The 21,075-nt window shown below is 41.2% G+C and overlaps 1 protein-coding gene across 5 annotated transcripts in view; it reads right to left on the bottom strand.

Annotated features, from left to right (window-relative positions):
• The window catches only part of ATP2B1 (ATPase plasma membrane Ca2+ transporting 1), a 125,340-nt gene that overhangs the window by 9,503 nt on the left and 94,762 nt on the right, over window positions 1–21,075 (bottom strand). For all 5 annotated transcript variants that reach the window (XM_088801133.1, XM_074325297.2, XM_074325295.2 and 2 more), the window contains exons 15-20: window positions 20,673–20,779; window positions 7,007–7,198; window positions 6,564–6,777; window positions 5,919–6,130; window positions 2,442–2,549; window positions 325–507 (exon numbers count right to left, since the gene is read on the bottom strand). In XM_088801133.1, the coding sequence (XP_088657259.1) occupies window positions 325–507; window positions 2,442–2,549; window positions 5,919–6,130; window positions 6,564–6,777; window positions 7,007–7,198; window positions 20,673–20,779 (1,016 nt within the window). The remainder of the gene's footprint in view (window positions 1–324; window positions 508–2,441; window positions 2,550–5,918; window positions 6,131–6,563; window positions 6,778–7,006; window positions 7,199–20,672; window positions 20,780–21,075) is intronic.

A 21,075-nucleotide genomic window follows, 5' to 3' on the forward strand; every position in this document is an offset into this window, starting at 1 on the left:
CTATCAACATATGAGCATAAAAAGTAAAGAAAAAAGGCACTTTTTACAGAGCAGATTATTAGGCAAGAGTAGCATTTTGTGATGAAGTGGGGGGGGGAAGCTAGGAAAAAAGGAGCTTAGGGGCATATAGACACATTCTTTCACGATCAGTTAAAACTTTCACTCGTTCCAGGCACCAGTTTTTATTTTTGAAAGGAGTAAGCTTTGTGGGTTGGGAAGGCTAGAAAGGAAGTTACGGAGTGTGCTCAAACCTCCTCCCCAGGTCCAAAGCCCACGGCTGGCTCCCGCTCCCATCAAGCCTCCTACCTCTCTCCAGGCCCATACCTGCGTCTGGATTCTGTTCAGACCTCTAAACCACAGGATCTGGCCACGCCGCAACTCCCTTTCAGCATGATCGATCTCTTCCACGTCCTCTGCTAACTCCTCCTCAGGTATTTCTTCCTTTTGGGTTCCATGACCAGCTTCTTTTAGGAATTTTAAACGGCTAGTTGGAATTGTTGAAATAAGCTACAATACAGGGGAAAGGACTTAGAAAGAAAGCATATCAAGTACAATTAAACCGATCAACTTGAATACAAAGGGTAGAAAAGGTGCAAGCTTAACCAATTCTCTTTACCAATGAAGCAGTGAGAGATCCTGTCCATCAGAGGCTTTCTTTCTTAGAACAAAAAATATTCTGCTCTTAGCTACACAGAAGATTTAAGTTTGAAGGGTAAAAAGTTCTCCTGCATGGAAATAACCTGATTACATTTTATATTTTATGTAGGGCATTCAAGACAGTAAATTATAAAACCATGTGCTGATGTACATTGTTTACTTAAACTCGTACTAATTATATTTATTTCAAATAAAATGAAAATAGCAGGTGGTCTTAATCAGATGCAAAAGAAGTTCCTATTTCATTAGTGCTGTAAAAGTTCAATGAGAAAATAACTAAAATTCCAAAAATCTTCAACGTTAAACTGAAAATACTGTTTTGTTTATTAAATGTATTCATTTTCATAAAATGCAACAACTATTTAAAATTGGATTCACACTGATTGACAGTGACACCAATGCCTCCAGAAGACAAAGAATACAAAAAAACACCAACAAGTACATTAACTTATAAGTGTTAACAGCCATTCCTTAAGGAAGTCAGGCTCATCAGGGGAAAACAAGCACACAGTCAGAACCAGAACTACTTAGAGAACTTCTAGTCCAGCCACCTCATTTCACAGAGGTGAAGCAGCCTCAGAGACATGAGAAGACACTTGTTCATGGAGTGACTAAGACCCTAAGTCTTCTGACCATGAAAATCAGTGTTCTTTCTACCATGGCACACATGAAGTCAATAGACGATGTCAACCAAAGATGGTAACTGATGCATGCTGGGTATGTATGCTGTACTGAATTTCCTCTTCCTGAAATTAGCCTGATTTTTGGGGAGGTTGTAAGGTTTAGTTCTGCCCATGAGAGAACAGTATGAAATAATTAGAATGGTAATCAAAAAAGAAAGGTGGACCAAGTATGGATCCTACTTAAAAGGAGGTCTCTACTAATGAGGTATTCAAAATGAGTAAGAAAACTTTAGAACCTAGAAATACAATTAAAAAAAAAGTGAGATAAAAGGCCCATAAAGATTAAGGTTAAGAAAAACCTAGACATTTGGTTTGACTGACAGTTCACACAAGTTACACACCATAACATATGTTAACCTCCATTTATGGAAATGTTAGTGTAGATTCTATATTGGTTAGTTTTACAGTAATGGTAACGGACTTAAAATGAACAATGCACACACACCATTAGCACTTTAAAAAAAAATAATGACATGCATCTGCAAGTCAGCTGCCTGCAATAAAAATGAGGTATATCTCATTTTTCAGGCATTGTATTATATATATACATACTGTTAAAGCCATTCAATGCAAATAATCTAAAATGTCATTTATGGCCCATTTTTCCAGACACCATCATTTTTATAGAAACACTCTCTACGCGAACTGAAACTTAAGATTTTTCCTATGTTTCATTTTGGATTAAATTACATAACAAAAATGACAGAAAGTCTAAAGTATATAATATTTTATATTTTTGTATATTTATTCTAGGAATGAAAAACTAGGTCACAGAGCCAAAAATACAGATGTTAGCATCCTAACCTATTATGCAAGTGTTTATTACCTTGATACTGTTGTAAAACTTTTTCTAAAAAACAAGTTAAAAAACAATGTAAAAAACTTAGTGTTTTATCATAAATTAGGCATAATCATAATAAACAGCAAGTGACATATTAGAACATTATATCTTAAAAAACCATATCCCTTCATGTCCTTTTGGGCCTATAATGGTAACTACTTAGAATCAAGTGACAGAACTGCTTAAAGAAAATACACACCAGAAATTTAAAAAACAAAAAAATCAGTTAAGGTTTGAACAAAAAATGGTGATATTTTTACCTGGCCCCAGAGTAATGTTCCCATTCCTAGGAATATTGACCATAGCCACTGTTCTATTGAAAGTGGTGAACAACTGAAAGGTTTTCCACCAAACTGCACAATTATTATCTGGAGAAATAATCAAGAGTAAATTATTTAAATCTTTTAAATTTTACAATTCACGTACTTCAAAAATTACCCAACTTTTGTGTCCTCTAAAACTCAAGCTGAACAACCATTATTCTGATGGTGACATGTATAATATTCACAGCTGAAAATAAGACAAGTGAAATAAAGTAAAATATCTGTCTAAAATTTTAAATGCAGGTATATTTCGTATTTAAATTCTGCTTAAAAAATCCAAGAATTCTCATGATCAAGAAAATAACTTTATACGATTTCCAATACAATCTCAAGTAACTACATTCCTCTGTATTTAGTATAACTCTGAATAATTTATGCCTTTCCAAAAAAGATAGTACACTTTTGTGGAAAAGACCGCATGTTATGGAAAAGTAGACACAATATTTAATCTTTTTTGTTTTCGGAAGTCCAATGATCTACATAAATAAAATCCATAATACAGTGCTTATGCCTAGCTCCTTATTTTAAAGAACCTACAAAAGCATATATAGGAATATTAAGAGTTAAACAACAACATTCACCCTCTGGTGTGTCTGAGAGGCCTCTTTTAGACATGGCAGGTAGTAGCTGCCAAATACTGAAATTAAAAAGAATCACTTTGGTATTAACATTTTTAAACTTTGTTTTTTAAAATTATGAACTCCACTCTTTGTAGCTGTACTTTATTCCAAATTCAAGTGATACATATTTATGTGTCAATTCCACTGCCCTTCAAAGTCAAGATTATTTGTGTACTTGTACAGATGGATTCCCAACTTTTTTTTGAAATAATTTGCTTTTCAAACCAAGAAGAATGAAAAAGAAAATCTCAACATTTGTGTTTTTAATTTTTTAAAAAATTTAAACTTTTTTTTTTTTAAAGTATAATGACGGATGTGAAAAGGATATTAAGGGACGGGGGAAACAATGACTAATATGATTGGTTAATTTAGCTTCATAAGAAATAATATTCTTTCATTTTACAGTTGGAATAAAACTAGTTGTAGAATATACTTCTAAAAATAAACTAAGTTTCCATATTCTTTAATGTACTGCTTAGGTAAATACGATACTATAGGATTGTGTATTTAAGTGTGCTGAAGCGTTTCCTAAGTGTATGCTTAGGGAACCTAGTATTAAGTGTTGTCTTCTAAATTTAGAAGGGGCAGGATTAAATCAAGTTCTACAGGTTTCTTAACTAAAAGATTTCCCAAAGACTTTGAGTTGTTAATTTAAAAAAAGAAAAGAAAAGAGCAGCTGACATTTTAATTGTTTCCTTCTAGGCACTAAGCTAAGAGCTAACGTGTACCATCTCTCTTAATGCTTCAGTAAATTCTACGTGTGACATAAGAGTACCACCTCCATTTTACACATGAAGAAACTGTAGCTTGTCAAGAGCACACTACTGAGGCAGCACCTTGATCTGACCACAGGACTGACAGACTCCAAAATTCATACTCCTAAGTATTAATATTATGTTATATGGCTTTAAGAATCTCCAAGAGGTATGTATAACAGGTATTATTTCCTAAACTTACTGAGGGTGTAAGAACAACTCAAAAGACTACTGTTTCGTGGAACATATTTTGAAAACACTGATTCTGTGTTAACTGCTACAAAGTAGAAAAAAACTGAAAATATTTATACAGAGTTAAGGATTATTCTGTACTTTCAAGGTCTGTCAAAAAAAAAAAAAGGCAAAAATAAGAATCAGCTAGTAAATAAAGGGACAGAAATTAAATTTAGTACAATTTGTAAGGTGAGGCCCTTCAGGTACTTCAAATATATAATCAAGACTCTGGCTATACTGTTTTAGAAACAAAGTGAGATATATGTAAATCAAGGGTCATGTGTTCCCACCCAGCTGACCCGCTGCAAGAGTGCGATTCAAAGTGCTAATGCATGACAGGAGGTTCAGGAACACACCCTAGAGTGCAAATCAGTGCCCTGTTTGCACAGGCCTGCTGTTACTTACCATTAAAAACAAAAACACACAAAACCCCCTACCCCCGGCAACCACACAAAGAAACCTAATTTGAAATACACAGTGAAATTACTGCAGTTGCTGCTTAACATTCTGGCACATGCTGCTTATCTCCCCATGGACTAGGGCTGGTCCACAGACCAACCACCCTGAGCAGCACTGGCTTATTGATCAGGCCCTGAAGACTGTTAGGGGCATCCCTTTGTTGGGAACTAAGTTACCAGATTTGCTTGATACAGAGACAGGGAGTTAAAATTTTGCAATCCCCACATACTAAACACATAAAATAAACCTAATTTTGTTAACAAGTAAAAGTTACCATTTCAGCATGTCATGAACAATGATTTTTATAAAATCTAAATAAAATACTTTCAGAAACGATATAGCAAGTAAGCAACATTTCTAAAAAAATTTATACAAATTGAAAAGATCAAGCTGAAATAGTTTTTACAGAAATCATTAAGTCTAAGGTTTTGAGTTTCGGTATCCATGGTGCACAAGGTATAGGCTGAATACACTGTTTAAAATTCTAGATCCTCATTTTAAAACAAGAACTATCACTGATTAACTATTGAAAAAGCTCACTTTTTAATCTGAAATTTTATTGTGTTTACTGTCTTCCTGGTGTGATTACGTACCATTCATTTACCTATTTTGATTACACTACACAATCGTACGCACAGAAGAGTACCGCAGAATTCAAGATGATATAAAAACACAAGTATAATAGTCATATAAAATCACTACATGCAAAATGATCCTTCATTTTGTTCTTAGAATGACCACTATAAAAATAGGAAAATGAGCAGTCTTTCCTATTCATTCCCAATCCCTCTCCTCACACCCCAATTTCCAGTCCCTTTTCTGCCGTTTTGACATTACAAAATGAAAAATTGACACGTATGAACACAGGATGCAGCCATTCAGAATAACATGGAATTTAAAATATTCATTTCAAAACCTTTAATAATTTAATAATAAACTCAACTGTAGAAATACAACTGCTATTAATTGCTAGAAGCAATTAAGCGATCACTCTATCTAGCCCAGAAAGTGGTAAACTGTAAGATTTACCTTAAATAATATTAAAATAACAGTTTTGACCACAATGATGTAGAATGAATCAGAATCAGAGTAAGTGTGAAGTATCACAACAACAGAACCCGTAATTAAAGTAGTGTTAGCTTAACACTCTTCTTACCTATAGAATTTCAGGATAGGGCAAGTTTTCATGTGAGTTATGGTTCTTAAAACTCTTTTTAAAATGTCATCAAGGCAACACGTAGAAGCCCTACATATTGCAATCAAGTAATTTTTGGAACAAGCCACCTGTTTACCTAGTATCTCCCACATAATAATCAAATTTGACAATGTCTTCTTCAATTACCCACCTGTACCACAAAAGTGCCTAAAACAATTGTGCAGAAGATGGCATTATTAAACATTCCTTCAAACACGTTTCTTTCACCATGAATTTTCCGGGCATTTATTTCGTTGAAAAGTTGCATCAGTACAAAGGTATTAAAAACAATGGTGTAATGTTCAGACGGAGGAGCATGCAAAGGAGCATTTCTTCCACTGTCAATATCAAAAAACTTTTCTCCTGAAAGAGGAAAAAATTACTATTTTGTAATTATCATACAAAATAATTTAACATTTTCAAGGAGGTATGCAGTAACAAAAGCAGCAGACCTTTATTTGATCCCAAATGATAGCATAGAAAGAGTTGGAAGGGACCCGGGATTGTCTAGTTTTCTCTCCTCTTCCAGATAAGGAAAGTGATGCCCCCCAAACTATGGTGACATGCTCAAGATCACTTATCTGAGTTAGTGACAGAGCCAGGACAGGAAATCAGGACTCTTCTTACTTCCCCCCATTTCAACCATACTGCCTTCCCATATTTACTAAGCATCCACTGACATAGAGGAGAAATTAAAGCTACATGAGGAGTCAGAAAGATAATAACTTGTGTCCTTGAAAAATTGGTAACATTAAAACATCTGGGATATTAGCTTTACCAGGCACTGAATTCTTACCAGCAAACAAGAGTGTAAAGACTACTACAAGTTGATAGAATGCATGACCCAAAATATTCTTCATCATCGTGCGTGAGATGAGAGGCTTATTTCTACCGTAAGGTTTCCGAAGCAAGAGAGATTCGGTGGGGGGTTCAGTTGCCAGAGCCAGGGAAGCGAGCGTATCCATTATGAGGTTTACCCACAGCATCTGCACAGCCTTAAGTGGCGAATCCTAGAAAAGACAGGTTTCCTAATAGACATTCACAGCTCTTCAGGGACTCAGCAATTCTCAGGAAGCCTTTTGTATGTAAGAGCTTCAAGGACAGAAGTGCATTTTTATATGAATTAACCTAAAATAGTAAGTTCCAGCTGATTGAAATATTTAAGTAGTTTAAAAAGGCCTATATTACACATATGCGCTTTACAGTAAACAGGTTTTAAGGAACAAACTCTCAACCTACTTGAGTAATGCAGGCGCCTGTGAAAGCAACGATCACTGCTACTATATTAACAGTGAGCTGGAACTGCAGGAATTTGGAGATGCTGTCATAGACATTTCGTCCCCACATAACGGCTTTAACAATGCTTGTAAAGTTGTCATCTGTGAGAATAATATCAGATGCTTCTTTAGCTACGTCAGTTCCAGCGATGCCCTATTAAAAAAATTCTGGGAATTAGACTAAATGTCTAAAATATAAGTTTTCACTATTCAAAAGGATAACACTCAAGTAACAAGCCAAAAATTTACCAGTATAGTTAAAAAAAAATCACTGATTTAAATTTACGGTACAGGAAGGTAATATAATTATCTTAAGATACTATCTCTCAGAAAGGCATTCGACCTTAGGAGAAATCAAACATAAAGAATGAGGCATTGAAAATAAAAGTTCAAATTGGGTTAAAAAAAAAAAAGAGGAATGGATACAGGCATTACCCTAGTTCCTTCCAAAAGTCATACAAAAAGATATGTTAAAAAATAAAAACTCTCAAAGTTATTGGGAAAGGAGATACTGCAAGAAAATCTTAACAGGCTGGAAAGCAGACGATTAAATAGTAAGTAATGTGAGAGACCCTCCCCTCCTCCTCCCCCCCGAAAATTGAATCCTAGCTCAAAAGGAGGGAAAGCAGAGAAGTAGACTTTCTGCAGTACAGAAATCTTGTATACTGGGGGTGCCAAAAAAAAAAAAAAAAAAAAAAAAAAGGGACACATTTTAAGCGATGTTATCTATGGATTACTTTTTCAAAGTTGAACTGAACTACAGTAGCAATGTGTAGTATGACGTTCAACTCCAAAGATGGCGTTAATCAAATGAATGCTAGCTTCATTCATTGTATAACAATTTTAATACAGTTTTTTTCCTGTCTTAAAATGCGTATACATTTTTTTGGCACTCTCTGTATATGGCTCAGGACTTGGCAGCATAGGCAGTAGGGGTGAAGGTGTGAATAAGAACAGGAAGATTTCTTGAAAGTCTACGAAAGACACTGAAGAAGTACTTAGAAGGTCCAAGCTAAGAATAACAATGTCCGTCAACAGTGGAATGGGATGGGTTAGTAAGTTATGGACTAATAAAAATGAGTGAACTACAGCTATATACAATAACATAGATGAGTCTCACAAGCATAATGATGAATAAAGGAGGCTGGAGTCAAGATAATACATAATATATTACTCTTACCTACCAAGTTCAGAAACAAAAGTAATCTTCAGAATACTAATTATCTTTGCGGAGTGACATGACACTAATTAGCAGGGAGTGATTGAGGTGTCTGGGGTATAGGCAATATTCTGTTTCTTGCCTGGCACAGAACAGGTCTGCTCACTTGTGATAATCCATTCAGTTGTGTACTCATGACCTAGGCACTTTTCTGTATGTGTGTTATATGTTAATAACAAAATGGAAAGGCAGCTGGATCCTCAGAGCCCCTTCCCAAGTCCATGCAACCAGGCAATTTGCCACTCCCTCTGATATGGCTGAAGACTGCCTGCTAATTGACTAGAGGAAGTATGACACAGAATGTCTAGACTGAAGGGTACCAAGCACTGTTGACTATAGGGGTGCTATATTGAAAAAAAGGGGCTTAAGAGTAACTCTGTTTAATGTATGTTGAGACTACCACCTTTCTTTCTCTCTTTTCTTGTTTTCCAGTATACCAGTATAGAGGATTGCTCTCTAGGTAGCAGATTTGAAGGTTCTTTCCTTGAAAATCTGATCACCTTAAGAGAAAGACCTAAAAATACTGCATTTCAAGGTATCCTAAAAAAGTAAAATGGCCAAGCCAGATCACTTTATTGAGAAGCTTCTGGTTGACAAATCCCACCTATACATAGGCCCAAGGCTTTCCAGCTTTATACCAGCAAATAGGCAGAAATAACCAAGAATCATCTGACTTCTGAGAAAAGCACTAACCTGAAAGACAGAGACTAAACCAAAAGGAAAAAGAAGACAGACTCTGCAGAGACAAAAAGTTGTGCAAGGAAATAAAATTACAGTAGATCACATGGCTCAGCTTGGCACAGCACTGACAACTACAGTAAGGACTCTTGTTCGATCCAAAATTATGGAAGAATGACAGGATAGGTTATGTGTAAATGCACACAGGGGTGAAAGTGGTGTGTGTGCCTGTGGAAGTGCTGAATCCTTATCGTCCTTAATGCTTTACACTAAAAAAAAATTACAAAGCACTATGTGCTATAATCATGTCATTCAGCTATATGGAGGCAAACAACTAAAGTACTTGGTTTCCTTAGTCAAAAAACGAGCTGGGAGAAATGCTAAGTAGTAGGGGACTTAGGTATTAAGTCTTATAGAACTATTTGCCTAAGTGCTATGCATATATTGTTTAAATAAACACAGAAAGTTCAAACTAAGCTTTTCTCAAAATATTTAATGAAGGGACGATTTTAATTTAAAATTTTAGCTCTAAATCTGAATATTTTACTTTTCATGTGCAACAATTATTTAACACATCTAAGCCCAACAGGTTTCCCTATCTCTAATTATTCTCTTGTCTTTTACAAATGCCCATCTCATCACTCCCATGTTCAAAATCCTACCAAATTTTCAGTTATTAAAACAGTCATAGGGATCTAAAGTACAGCGTAGGGAACACAGTCAACGACATTGTAATAACTAGGTGTGGTGCCAGGTGGGTACTAGACTTATTGGGGAGAATCACTCTGTAAGGTATATAAATGTCTCACCACTACGTTGCAGACCTAAAACTAATATTGTATGTCAAATGCAATTGAAAAATAAACTTAAAAAAGCCTTCAAATTTAATAAATAACTTTAAAGTTAATTGGTATCCCAACAAAATCTATACTTTCATAATCAAACAAGTTTGGGAAACTTTTCATAAAAAAAAAAAAAGTAAATAGGTTTTTGATGAGCTTCTCCCAAGCAGTATGCTAAGACGCAGTGTGTCTCCAAACTAATTTTACTTCATCAGAAATCAGTCTGGAAAGTGTGTGTGCACAGGATAAAGGAACCAATTCCTTATCTTGGCCTTCAAGGCCCTTCTCTGGTGGCCCAGTGTCAACCCTCCGTTTCACATCCCACTGTCAACACCACCACATCCTCTCCTATTTATGTTAAAACTACAGTCATGAGCCGTGTAAAGATGTTTTGGTCAACGAAGGACCGACTGAATATATGACGGTGGTCCCGCAAGGTTAGAATGGAGTGGAAAAACTCCTATCTCCTAGTGACGCTGTAGCTGTTGTAATGTCGCAGCGCACGCATTATTCACGTCTGTGGTGATGCGACTGTGCTGCCAGTCGTGTAAAAATAGAGCACATAGAATTATGTACATTCCATAATATTGGATAATGATAACACACGACTATGTTACTGGTTTGTGCATTTACCACACTAGACTTTTTATTGTGATTTTAGAATGCCCTCTTTCTACTCACACACAAAGTACGCTGCACAAAAATGCCGTTATACCCACAGCAGCCTCACACATTCTTGTGTTTACCGAATCTCTTGGAGATTGCATTATTCTCTATTGTCCTTGGTTTAATCTCGTGTCCTTTAGTACAGGAACATGCTGTACAGGCTTGTAGCCTAGGAGCAGGCAATGTCATATAGTGTAGGTGCAAAGTAGGCTATATCACCCAGGTGTGTGTAAGTGCACTGTCTGATATTTGCACAAGGACCAAATGGCCTAACAACGCACTTCTCAGAGCATGTCCCCATTGTGAAGTGGCATGTGATGGTCCTCGCAATTCAATGAGGGGCTCTTGGCTGTACTTTTCTACATGCTTTTCTTCCTCCCTCAGCCCAGATAGCACTGCTTTCAGAAAAACTTTCCCAGTCTCTACTGGCAGAATCAAAGACTTCTTCCTAAAGGCTTTCAGCTTGTTGTGTTTACTCCTTCACTGGCTGCCACTAAGCTTTGATGATCTATTTCCTTGTGTGCTGAGCCTTTAGAAAGCAGCAACTACATACCTCTAATGTTTCTGGACCAGAATACTGAAAATAGCTTCTGAATGTTTGGGGAATAAACAAATGAATCCTTTATTAATCCAAACTTTAAAAAGACAGAATTTTAATTACTTTAGAGAAGATCTTATTACCATATAATAGAGGTATTTGCTTATACAAATACACCATGGCATGTAGTCTTTGATGGAAGAAATATCTGTACATGTGGTTAACTGAATTTTGGTAAGAATAATGTAATCCAGTAGCCCCCCTCTTAATGGTGGTGGATACATTCCAAACCCCCAGTGGAAGCCTGAAACTGTGGATAGTACCAAACTCTGTATTATACTGTTTTTCCCTATAGATACAGACTTATGACAAAGTTTAATTTATAAATTAGGCACAGTAAAAGATTAACAATGTCTAGTAAAAAACACCAATTATAATAATATACTGTAATAGAAGTTATGTGAATGTGGTCTTTCTCAAATATCTTATTTTACTGTACTCACCTTCTTGTGATGATGGGAGACGATACAATGCCTACGTGATGAGATGAAATGAGGTGCACGATGTAGCAAACTCAGTGTACAATGTTTTTCCTTAGTAAGCTGAGAACTTTTACCTTTTTAGTCACTTAAAGGAAGCACTTTATGGCTTTTCTCTGGCATATCCGAATTGCCAGCATCACTCCTCTTACGCTTTGGGGCCATTATTGAGTAAAACAGGGTGACCTGAACACAAGCACTGCCATTCCAGATCTGACAACTCAGATGGCTACTAAATGACTGACAGGTAGTAGTGCACACATCGTGGAGACCCTGGACAAAGGCACGATTCACAGCCTGGACTGGACGGGCAGACCAAGTGCAAGATTTCATCCCGTTACTCAGAACAGTGCACAATTTAAATTTTATGAACTATTTCTGGAATTTTTCTTTTAATATTTTCAGGGAGCAGCTCTCAGGTGACTGAAACCATGGAAAGCAAAACCATGGATAAAGAGGGGAGCTACTGTATAATAAAAACATAATGTAATAATATTTTAAATGTATCGTGGAGGCTTGCTATCTAAAGAAATTCTAAAGAGTAGCTAAACAGGGGGAAATGCCCGACGCTTTGCAAGCTAAAAATGTACTCTAATATATTAGAGTCCTCTATAAATCCTCTTGTATTTTATTTTAATGTTGAAATTGCTAAATATACACAGTGTACATAAGTATAGTGTGTGTATATATATATATGTTTATACACACACATATACACATCTACTCGTACATCTATATTTATCTATATATTAATATATATATCTATAGCTATTTATCCGATAGATAAATAGATGGGGTTCTAAAATACTATTTGTGCCTTAAGAATAAGACAAATTTAGAAAGGACTAATCAACAGCAATTTCTTGTGGGTATCTAATAAAAGCTCAAGACAAATAATTTTGCCTTTGTTTTAAAATACGAAATCAAAGAACTGAACAAATACACAAAGTAAATTCAAGCTTGAGCAACACTACTTTCAAATCTAAGCCACTAAGCAATTATTCTTTCTCTGCATTTGAAAAATAAGTTTAGACTTTTTTGATGTGCTACCTTTAACAAAAAGTGGCACAATGGACCTAAAACCTTCAGGGTTCACAAAGAAAGCAGTCACTGTACTGTTTCTATTTGCATTACTATATTTATCTACATATACAGAGGGTGCCAAAAAATTGTATACACATTTTAAGAAAGGAAAAAACTGTATTAGAATTTTAATACTCAATGTATACCGATAACAAAAGATGAATACAAGTCATGTTTGACTCTTGCAATTACAGGAGGTGTTCAAAGTGGTTACCATCAGCGTCTAGACACTTCTGATTACGGCAAACTACTGCTTGAGCAACGTTGACCCAAGTGTTCACTTGTATTGCTGGGCATGCTGTTTCAATTTCTTCACACAATACCATGCGTCTCAAACTTATCACGAATGTGTGCAATTGTTAGGCGTGTTGGAGGTTCTGTTGTATACATTGTCACTGTATTTCTACAATGTTCTTGAATTTCAAATACCACTTCAAAATGGTCTTATGCTCCTCGAATGACACCTGTGCTTCAGTCATTTTCTTTGACTGTCCTGCCTGTTGCATAGTGACGCTAGCATTTATTTGATGAACACCGTCTTTTGAGCGAATGTCACACTACACATTGGTACCGTAAATTCAACTTCGAAAAGTAATACATAGATAGATAACATCTCTTAAAATGTGTATACATTTTTTTGGCACCCCCGATATTTAAAGCCCGTAGTATCTGCTTTAAACACTTAAGTTTCATGAAGACAGTATGTTTTAAAATTTTAAAATGCACTGTACATAAATGCCTTTCTGGTCAGCTGTCCAGATGTAAGAACCCTCCTAAATGCTCCAGAGCAGCAGGGAGTGATCCTGTGTTCCTAAAGTAAATGATTCTACTTGCCTATAGCCCAAGGAACAGCATTTATATATTACTTATCTCTTCAGCTACTCTTCACAAGTCTTCAGAAGTTCATACAATGTGCTGCCACCTGTACTAAGTTTGGGATAGGATAGGGTGAGGATCTTTGGGTTCCTAGCCAATAGTTGATAGCTCTACCCATGTAATTTCCTTTTCCCATCATGCTCACTCCTGTTGAAAGGCTGAGACCATGGTGTTGGTTCTGCTAAACCCCTATTTTAATAGGAAAATACCAGGACAAAATATGCAAATAAACATTGGTACACATAAACATTCTCTTATCTGAAACCTTTGGGTCCAGACTGTTTCAGAATTTAGCCTCTCATATTTTATTAAGATGAGGCATGTAACTTCTATCACAAATTTTCTCCGACCGGGATTGCTACAAAAACATTAATATCTCTACAATGGCTATGAATGTTTGTATTAAGTGGGGCAAGTAACATCCTCACATCAGTTCAGGATAAGTTTTGCCATCAAATGAGTCTGCTGCAACTTTAGGAAATAAATTTCAGTTTTCATATTTTTTAATTTGAGAATTATGATTATGGACCTCTATTTTCCCAAAATGAAAAACAACAACAACAACAACAACAAAAAACCTAATCGAAAATTAAATAAAATACTTAATTTTTCTATGGCACTGAGGGTGTAAACAGATTCATTCCCACACTGAAAAACTGGAAGAAACAGATTGAAAGACGTAACAACCTAATTTCAATGATTAAACACTGAGGTAGCATATGTATTTCATGATATCAATTTTATAGTAAATGTTTTATCAGTACTATGACACAGTGTAAGAAAATGATAATGAAATGCTTTAATTTGCTAGCACTTTAAATAATCACATCTAAATTGAGAACTTTGGGGGGGGGGGGGACAGAGCCCCAGAAAGTAGTTTACAGGCTCTCGGCCTCACGTGGAGGGGTGCTGGCTCGGGTAGTAGATGGCCGTCAGCTGTGGCTGATTGGCCGTCAGCTGTAGCCAGTTAGCCAATTAGCCGCTGATATAACTGCTGTGGCTACGCTAGCAGAGAGAGAAGAGAGGAGAGTGGAGGAGAGTGAAAGAGAGTCGTCGGTGGGTTGCAGACAAAACGGACAGCAGGTCGCACGTCCAGTGAACCCAGCCTCCAGTGAGACCGTAGTGGTATGACTCCCCTACCTATGGCTCCGTGGGTGTTCCTTTTTGGCCTCACCATATCCTGCGTTATGTGGGGAGCGGGACCAGAGACCCTGCAGGCCTCCCCGCACGACAAATGGCGCAGCGAGCAGGGTATGGTGCCGGCCAAAACCTACCAAAGCATGGTGGAACGGTTTGTGTGTGTGAGAGCCCAGCTTCAGGAGGCCCATGAGGAGCGACACCGGGAACGGGAGGCGCGGTCTGCCTGGGAGACTCGAGCCTCCAGCTGGCACACCACCTTCTTGGCCATAGAAGGCGGTGTCCTCCTTTTGTTGATCTGCTGCGGCCTTAGGATCCGAAGCTTGTGGATAGCTTACAAGGAGGCCTCCACCCACTCAGACACCTGGCACGGTGAGCAAGATTCCGACCAGGTAGGAATGGCGTCTGACTCTGGGCAGGAGGATGTATGGCCCCCACACAGTATATGGTGTTCGGTGGCCACTGTTCTCAAGAGTTGGACCCCCAAGGAGGGGTGGGAGGAGATGGACGGCTCTCCAGCCAGCATGGAGAGGGCCCTACAGGCTCTGGCTGAGCAGTTGCTGGAGGAGGAGAAGGCTACAGCCAGCCGCGTGGGCTGGATGTTCCTCACGGCTTTGAGTCTCAACACGGAAAATGTGCTTAATGCAAGGGCCCAGGTGCCTGACCAGGTGTCCCGGTTGGACACGCTGGAAGCCCGGGTCTGCCTGTTAGAACAGGGGCCCCAAGGTGGAGACTCTGAGGCAGAGGAAGCAAGTGGAGAAAATGTACCTCCCAACCCCCAAGCCCGGCCCATCATGAAGCACAAGGTAAAGCATGAGCAACCTTTGGGCCCCGGGGGCGTTGCTGCCGGCAACCCAGCTGTGACTGAGTTCACTACCTACATCCCATACACTCCCACTGAGTTGCAGGAGCTGGGGAGGTGGTACAGACAGCGCCCTGGAGAGCCAGTCTCAGCTTGGCTGTTACGTTTATGGGATGAGGGAGCAGACAGCATTCTCTGCTCCCCAGGCGAGATGGAAAAGCTAGCCTTCGTGACAGCGCATCCGTCCCTGCGACAAAGGTTACAAAACTGCCATAGGTTGGCCAACAACCAAGGCAACCATTCTCTAATGGCGTGGCTCACAGCTGCGGTACGCACCATATGGGAACAGGCTGGCGAGCTGCCAGACACTGTGAGTCAATGGCAGTCATATACAGAACTTACGCAAATAATCCGTGAAATGGGTATGAGACATGCTATTTTTAACCTCAACATGCAGGGCCCAGATGACGAGCTTTTTCCTGCCAGCATGAGAGATCTGGTTTTGGACACTGCACCTGCGAGTGCTTTTGGATCCTTGGTTGCTATTCTTACACCGTATGTAGGGCGACGGATCCATGAAGTTACAACTGCCATGGCCACCCTAGGGGATGTTGAAAGCCGGAGGCGAAGGAAGTTAAGACAGGAGGTCCGCACAGTTGAGACCTGGAAGCCCACACCAAAGGTAAAGGGGCGAGGTCGCGGGCCTCAGAGAGTAACACGCGCACAGATGTGGCGTGATCTCGTGGCAGCAGGGGTTGATCAGGAAAAAATAGACCAGCAACCCAATGCACTCCTGCTTGAACTTTGGAAACAGTTGTGTCCAGAACAACAATTCCGGAGAAACATAAAGGAGGAGTCTGGCAAAGCGCGACCCGTGTCCCTCCAGGACTTCATGCAGCCACTTGAGGCCAACTCCTTGCAGCTTGATTAGGGGTGGGGCCAAGGTACCCGGTCAGAGGGGACAAGCAGGGACCGGAGGCCCCACGTGGAACTGTCCATACATTGGTCCCCTTCGAATGTACAGAGGGTTTTGGCTCTAGTTGACACTAGTGCTGACTGCAGTCTCGTTTATGGGAACCCAGAACTGTTCCCCGGACCAGCAGTCTGCATTGATGGCTACGGGGGAAAAACTGTGACTGTGAAAGCCATTTCCTTACCACTGGGTATAGGAAGGCTCCCTCCTCGTACCTACAAGGTTTATGTCTCCCCCGTTCCGGAGTATATTCTAGGGGTGGATGTGCTACATGGCCTCAGCTTACAGACGTCAGTAGGAGAGTTCCGTCTCCGGATCCGGGTGGTGAAAGCGGTGACACGAGGAGATGCTCACCACCCTCCTCAAGCGTTGCCACAGCCCTGGCGCGTGGTTACAGTGCGACAGTACTGCCTGCCAGGAGGACAGGAGGAGATCGGTCGTACAATATTGGAATTGGAGAAGGCACATATTGTGAGGCCAACGCACAGTCCCTTTAACTCCCCAGTATGGCCTGTCAAGAAGCCAGATGGGACCTGGCGAATGACTGTGGACTATAGGGAGTTAAATAAGGTGACGCCACCCTTGCACGCTGCAGTGCCTTCAATTCATGATTTAATGGATCGTCTGACTGTCCGCCTAGGGACATATCACTATGTAGTGGACTTGGCCAATGCTTTTTTCTCCATTGACATTGCACCCGAGTGTCAAGAGCAGTTTGCTTTTACGTGGGATGGGCGTCAGTGGACTTTTCAAGTCCTTCCGCAAGGATACTTGCACAGCCCCACTATCTGCCACGGGCTTGTGGCCCAGGATTTGGCACAGTGGGATCACCCATCCTCTGTGGCCTTGTTCCATTATGTTGATGACATTCTGTTAACCTCAGATTCTCTTTCTGATTTAGAGCAAGCAGCTCCCTCTCTTCTCCGCCACCTGAAGTCACGCGGCTGGGCGGTGAATGAGGAAAAGGTCCAAGGCCCTGGCTTATCCGTCAAGTTTTTGGGTGTTGTGTGGTCGGGTAAGACAAAGGTTATACCTGAGGCAATCATTGACAAAATACAAGCCTTTCCCCGGCCGACCAAGGTCTCCCAACTGCAGACGTATTTGGGTCTGCTAGGATATTGGCGGGCGTTTGTACCCCATTTAGCACAAATGGCAAGGCCTTTGTACAATATGATAAAAAAGGGGGCCTCATGGGATTGGACTGAGGCTATAGAGCAAGCCTTCGTTGCCACAAAACGGGCAGTGCAGCAGGCACAGGCTCTGCAAGTAGTGGACCCAGGCCGCCCATTTGAACTTGATGTACACGTAACCCAAGAGGGGTACGGATGGGGCCTCTGGCAACGGCAGGAGCGTCTCTGGTTGCCAGTGGGATTTTGGTCCCAATTATGGAAAGGAGCGGAGGTCCGCTACTCTCTAATAGAGAAACAGCTGGCTGCTGTGTATGCAGCCCTAGTGGCCACAGAAGCCATCACAGGAACGGCATGCGTGTTGGTTAGAACAACGTATCTTGTCCAGGGGTGGGTCCGTACGTGGACCCAGGGACCCAAAACGGGGGTGGCACAGACCACCACCCTCGCCAAGTGGGGTGCCTACTTGGAGCAACATAGCACCCTTATTTCAAGCCCTTTGAGCACAGAGCTACAACAGGTCCTGGGGCCTGTGGAGCTTGTAGCCCAGGCTGAGCCAAGTGCTCTGCCTAGAGGGGAGGACTTGGAGCCCTCGCCCTACAAAGAAGGACAGTCCCCAGTACCTGAGGATGCCTGGTTTACCGATGGTTCTAGCCGAGGGGCTGCAGCTGTTTGGACGGCTATTGGTGTGCAGCCCAAAACAGACACTATTTGGTTTGATACTGGGATGGGCCAGAGTAGCCAGTGGGCTGAATTACGGGCTGTGTGGATGGTGATCAGCCATGAGCCTGGGCGCCTAGTTATTTGCACTGACAGCTGGGCGGTGTTCCGGGGCCTAACGCTGTGGCTGCCTACATGGAAACACCAAAACTGGTTGGTGGGACACCGTCCACTGTGGGGTCAAGCCATGTGGCAGGACCTCTGGGACCTAGGGCAGAAAAAGGAGGTGACCTTAATGCATGTCACAGGTCACTCCCCCTTAGTGTCCCCAGGTAATGATGAAGCAGATGCCCTAGCACGGGTACGATGGTTAGAGCGGGCTCCTGCCACTGATGTGACCCATTGGCTGCATAGGAAATTACAGCATGCTGGAAGCCGAACCATGTGGCAGGTGAGCAGACGCTGGGGCCTGCCTTTGAAATGGCAGGAGATAGCAGATGCCTGCTGTGACTGTGCCGTCTGTGCCCAGGACAGCCCCCAAAGGCGGAGGCTCCCCTGGGAGACACAGCAGATTACGCGAGGGAGGGTGCCCCTCACTCGCTGGCAAGTGGATTACATTGGACCCCTGCCTAAGGCCCGCAATGCGATATATGCATTTACAGCAGTGGACACTGCTACGGGGTTATGTTTGCTTGGCCCTGTCCAACTGCGGATCAGCGGCATACAGTGGTCGCCCTTACACGGCTGTGCGCCCTCTATGGGCGCCCCCAAGTCATTGAAAGTGACAGGGGTACCCATTTTACGGGGCAAGAAGTGCAGCGCTGGGCTGCCAGGATGGACGTGCAATGGTTGTTTCACACCCCGTACAATCCGCAAGCAGCTGGCATGATTGAACGTTATAATGGTCTTTTGAAGCAAGGTCTCCGGGTGTCAAAACACCCTCCCACGATGCGTGACTGGGCCTCGCGTCTATGGGACGTCCTGAGAGTCCTGAATGAGAGACCACGGAAGGAAGGGCCCGCGCCAGTAGAAGCTCTGCTACATCGAACGGCCGCTCCCATTCAATTACAAGTTACCACCAGTGAGACTCTGTTAAAGCCAGGCAACGGCAGAAATGGGAACATTTTGCTGCCAGCACCCACATGCTTGAAAGCAGGGGAACGGCAGCAATGGACTTGGCCCTGGCAGGTCAAAAGCCCCCACTGTCGGTGGTTGGGTCTGATAGCCCCATGGGGGGCCGGTTTGACTCATGATTTGCAAGTGACGCCAGGGGTGGTGGCTGAGTGGCCACCTCAAGTGACTGTAGTATACAGAGGTCCCGATATCGGGATGATTTTGCGAGGAAACTATGTGCTCTCACTATGGCCTATTATGGGGTCCCCTGTTCTGTTACATGTTGAAACTATGCAAGGGACCCCAAGCACTGCCATAAAGGTTTGGTACCACAAACCGGGAAAGGTGCCAGTGGCAGCAACCCTCCTTTCCCAGGACAAGAAGCTGGCATGTATCCTCCCAGATGGAAGGGATTTGCCATTGTTGGTTCCTAAGACTACCGTTTCTTTTCGTCCGTAGGTGTCAGTAGGCTAATATGGCACAGGGACCCTCGCAGAAGACGCTTGTCACCTAGATTGTGAGGCGAGAACCTGTAGGGGTGGAGTGTGGGGACAGAGCCCCAGAAAGTAGTTTACAGGCTCTCGGCCTCACGTGGAGGGGTGCTGGCTCGGGTAGTAGATGGCCGTCAGCTGTGGCTGATTGGCCGTCAGCTGTAGCCAGTTAGCCAATTAGCCGCTGATATAACTGCTGTGGCTACGCTAGCAGAGAGAGAAGAGAGGAGAGTGGAGGAGAGTGAAAGAGAGTCGTCGGTGGGTTGCAGACAAAACGGACAGCAGGTCGCACGTCCAGTGAACCCAGCCTCCAGTGAGACCGTAGTGGTATGACTCCCCTACCTATGGCTCCGTGGGTGTTCCTTTTTGGCCTCACCATATCCTGCGTTCTTATGTGGGGAGTGGGACCAGAGACCCTGCAGGCCTCCCCGCACGAAAGGGGGTAGCAGATTTTTTTCAATCAAAAAAGATTACATCTATTAAATATAAAATGATGACATTCAGTTACTTTTAAGAGGTATTTTCAGTTCAGTGGAAGAGTCTCAATTTTTTTTTAAACTTTAATACATATCTAAGTTTATTTCCTACTGAAGAGCATTGTTGCAAGGATCAGATATTTATATATTTTACAGAGGATACGTAAATGTATGATCTTATTATAAATGTTCAAGAGAAGTCATCTTCCAGCCAGATTTCACCACACCAAATAAAGTCAGTGTATAAACTAATTACTTATAAATCAATTTAGGCTTATATATTATTTCTCAAACTAATCTTGAGGGACAGTGTCTAAAATCAATAGCAACTGAATAAAAAACAAACTAACAAACCAAACACACACAAAACCTTGCTTGTAAATTACACTTGACTAGGTAAGTTCCTACCATTGCAAATCCAACATCAGCTTTCTTCAGTGCCGGACCATCATTGGTGCCATCTCCAGTTACAGCTACCACCTGGCGCTGTTCTGAGACAGTGCTGTCAATTATACCTGAAATCAAAGTAAACATGTGTGCTGTAAAAACACTCCCTTTAATTGATAAGGTGATTTTGCAGAATATTCTAAGTCAGCTTGACTGACACAAGGTTAAAAATAAATAAAGAAACAAACAGAGGAATGGAAACTGCTGAGATGCTAGACGAGGACCAATGCCAGAAACTAAGGTTACGTTAGAAGCAATATCCTGTTTTCATCACTGAAGATTAACACATTCACCGAAGGCATCAAAAGGAAATGTATTTAGATTTTATTGGACAAGATGATATCCATGACTCAATCTCAAATTC

Source organism: Rhinolophus sinicus, chromosome 1 (assembly GCF_057876585.1).
Source record: "Rhinolophus sinicus isolate RSI-liver-muscle chromosome 1, RSI-T2T, whole genome shotgun sequence".
Taxonomy (NCBI): Eukaryota; Metazoa; Chordata; class Mammalia; order Chiroptera; family Rhinolophidae; genus Rhinolophus; species Rhinolophus sinicus.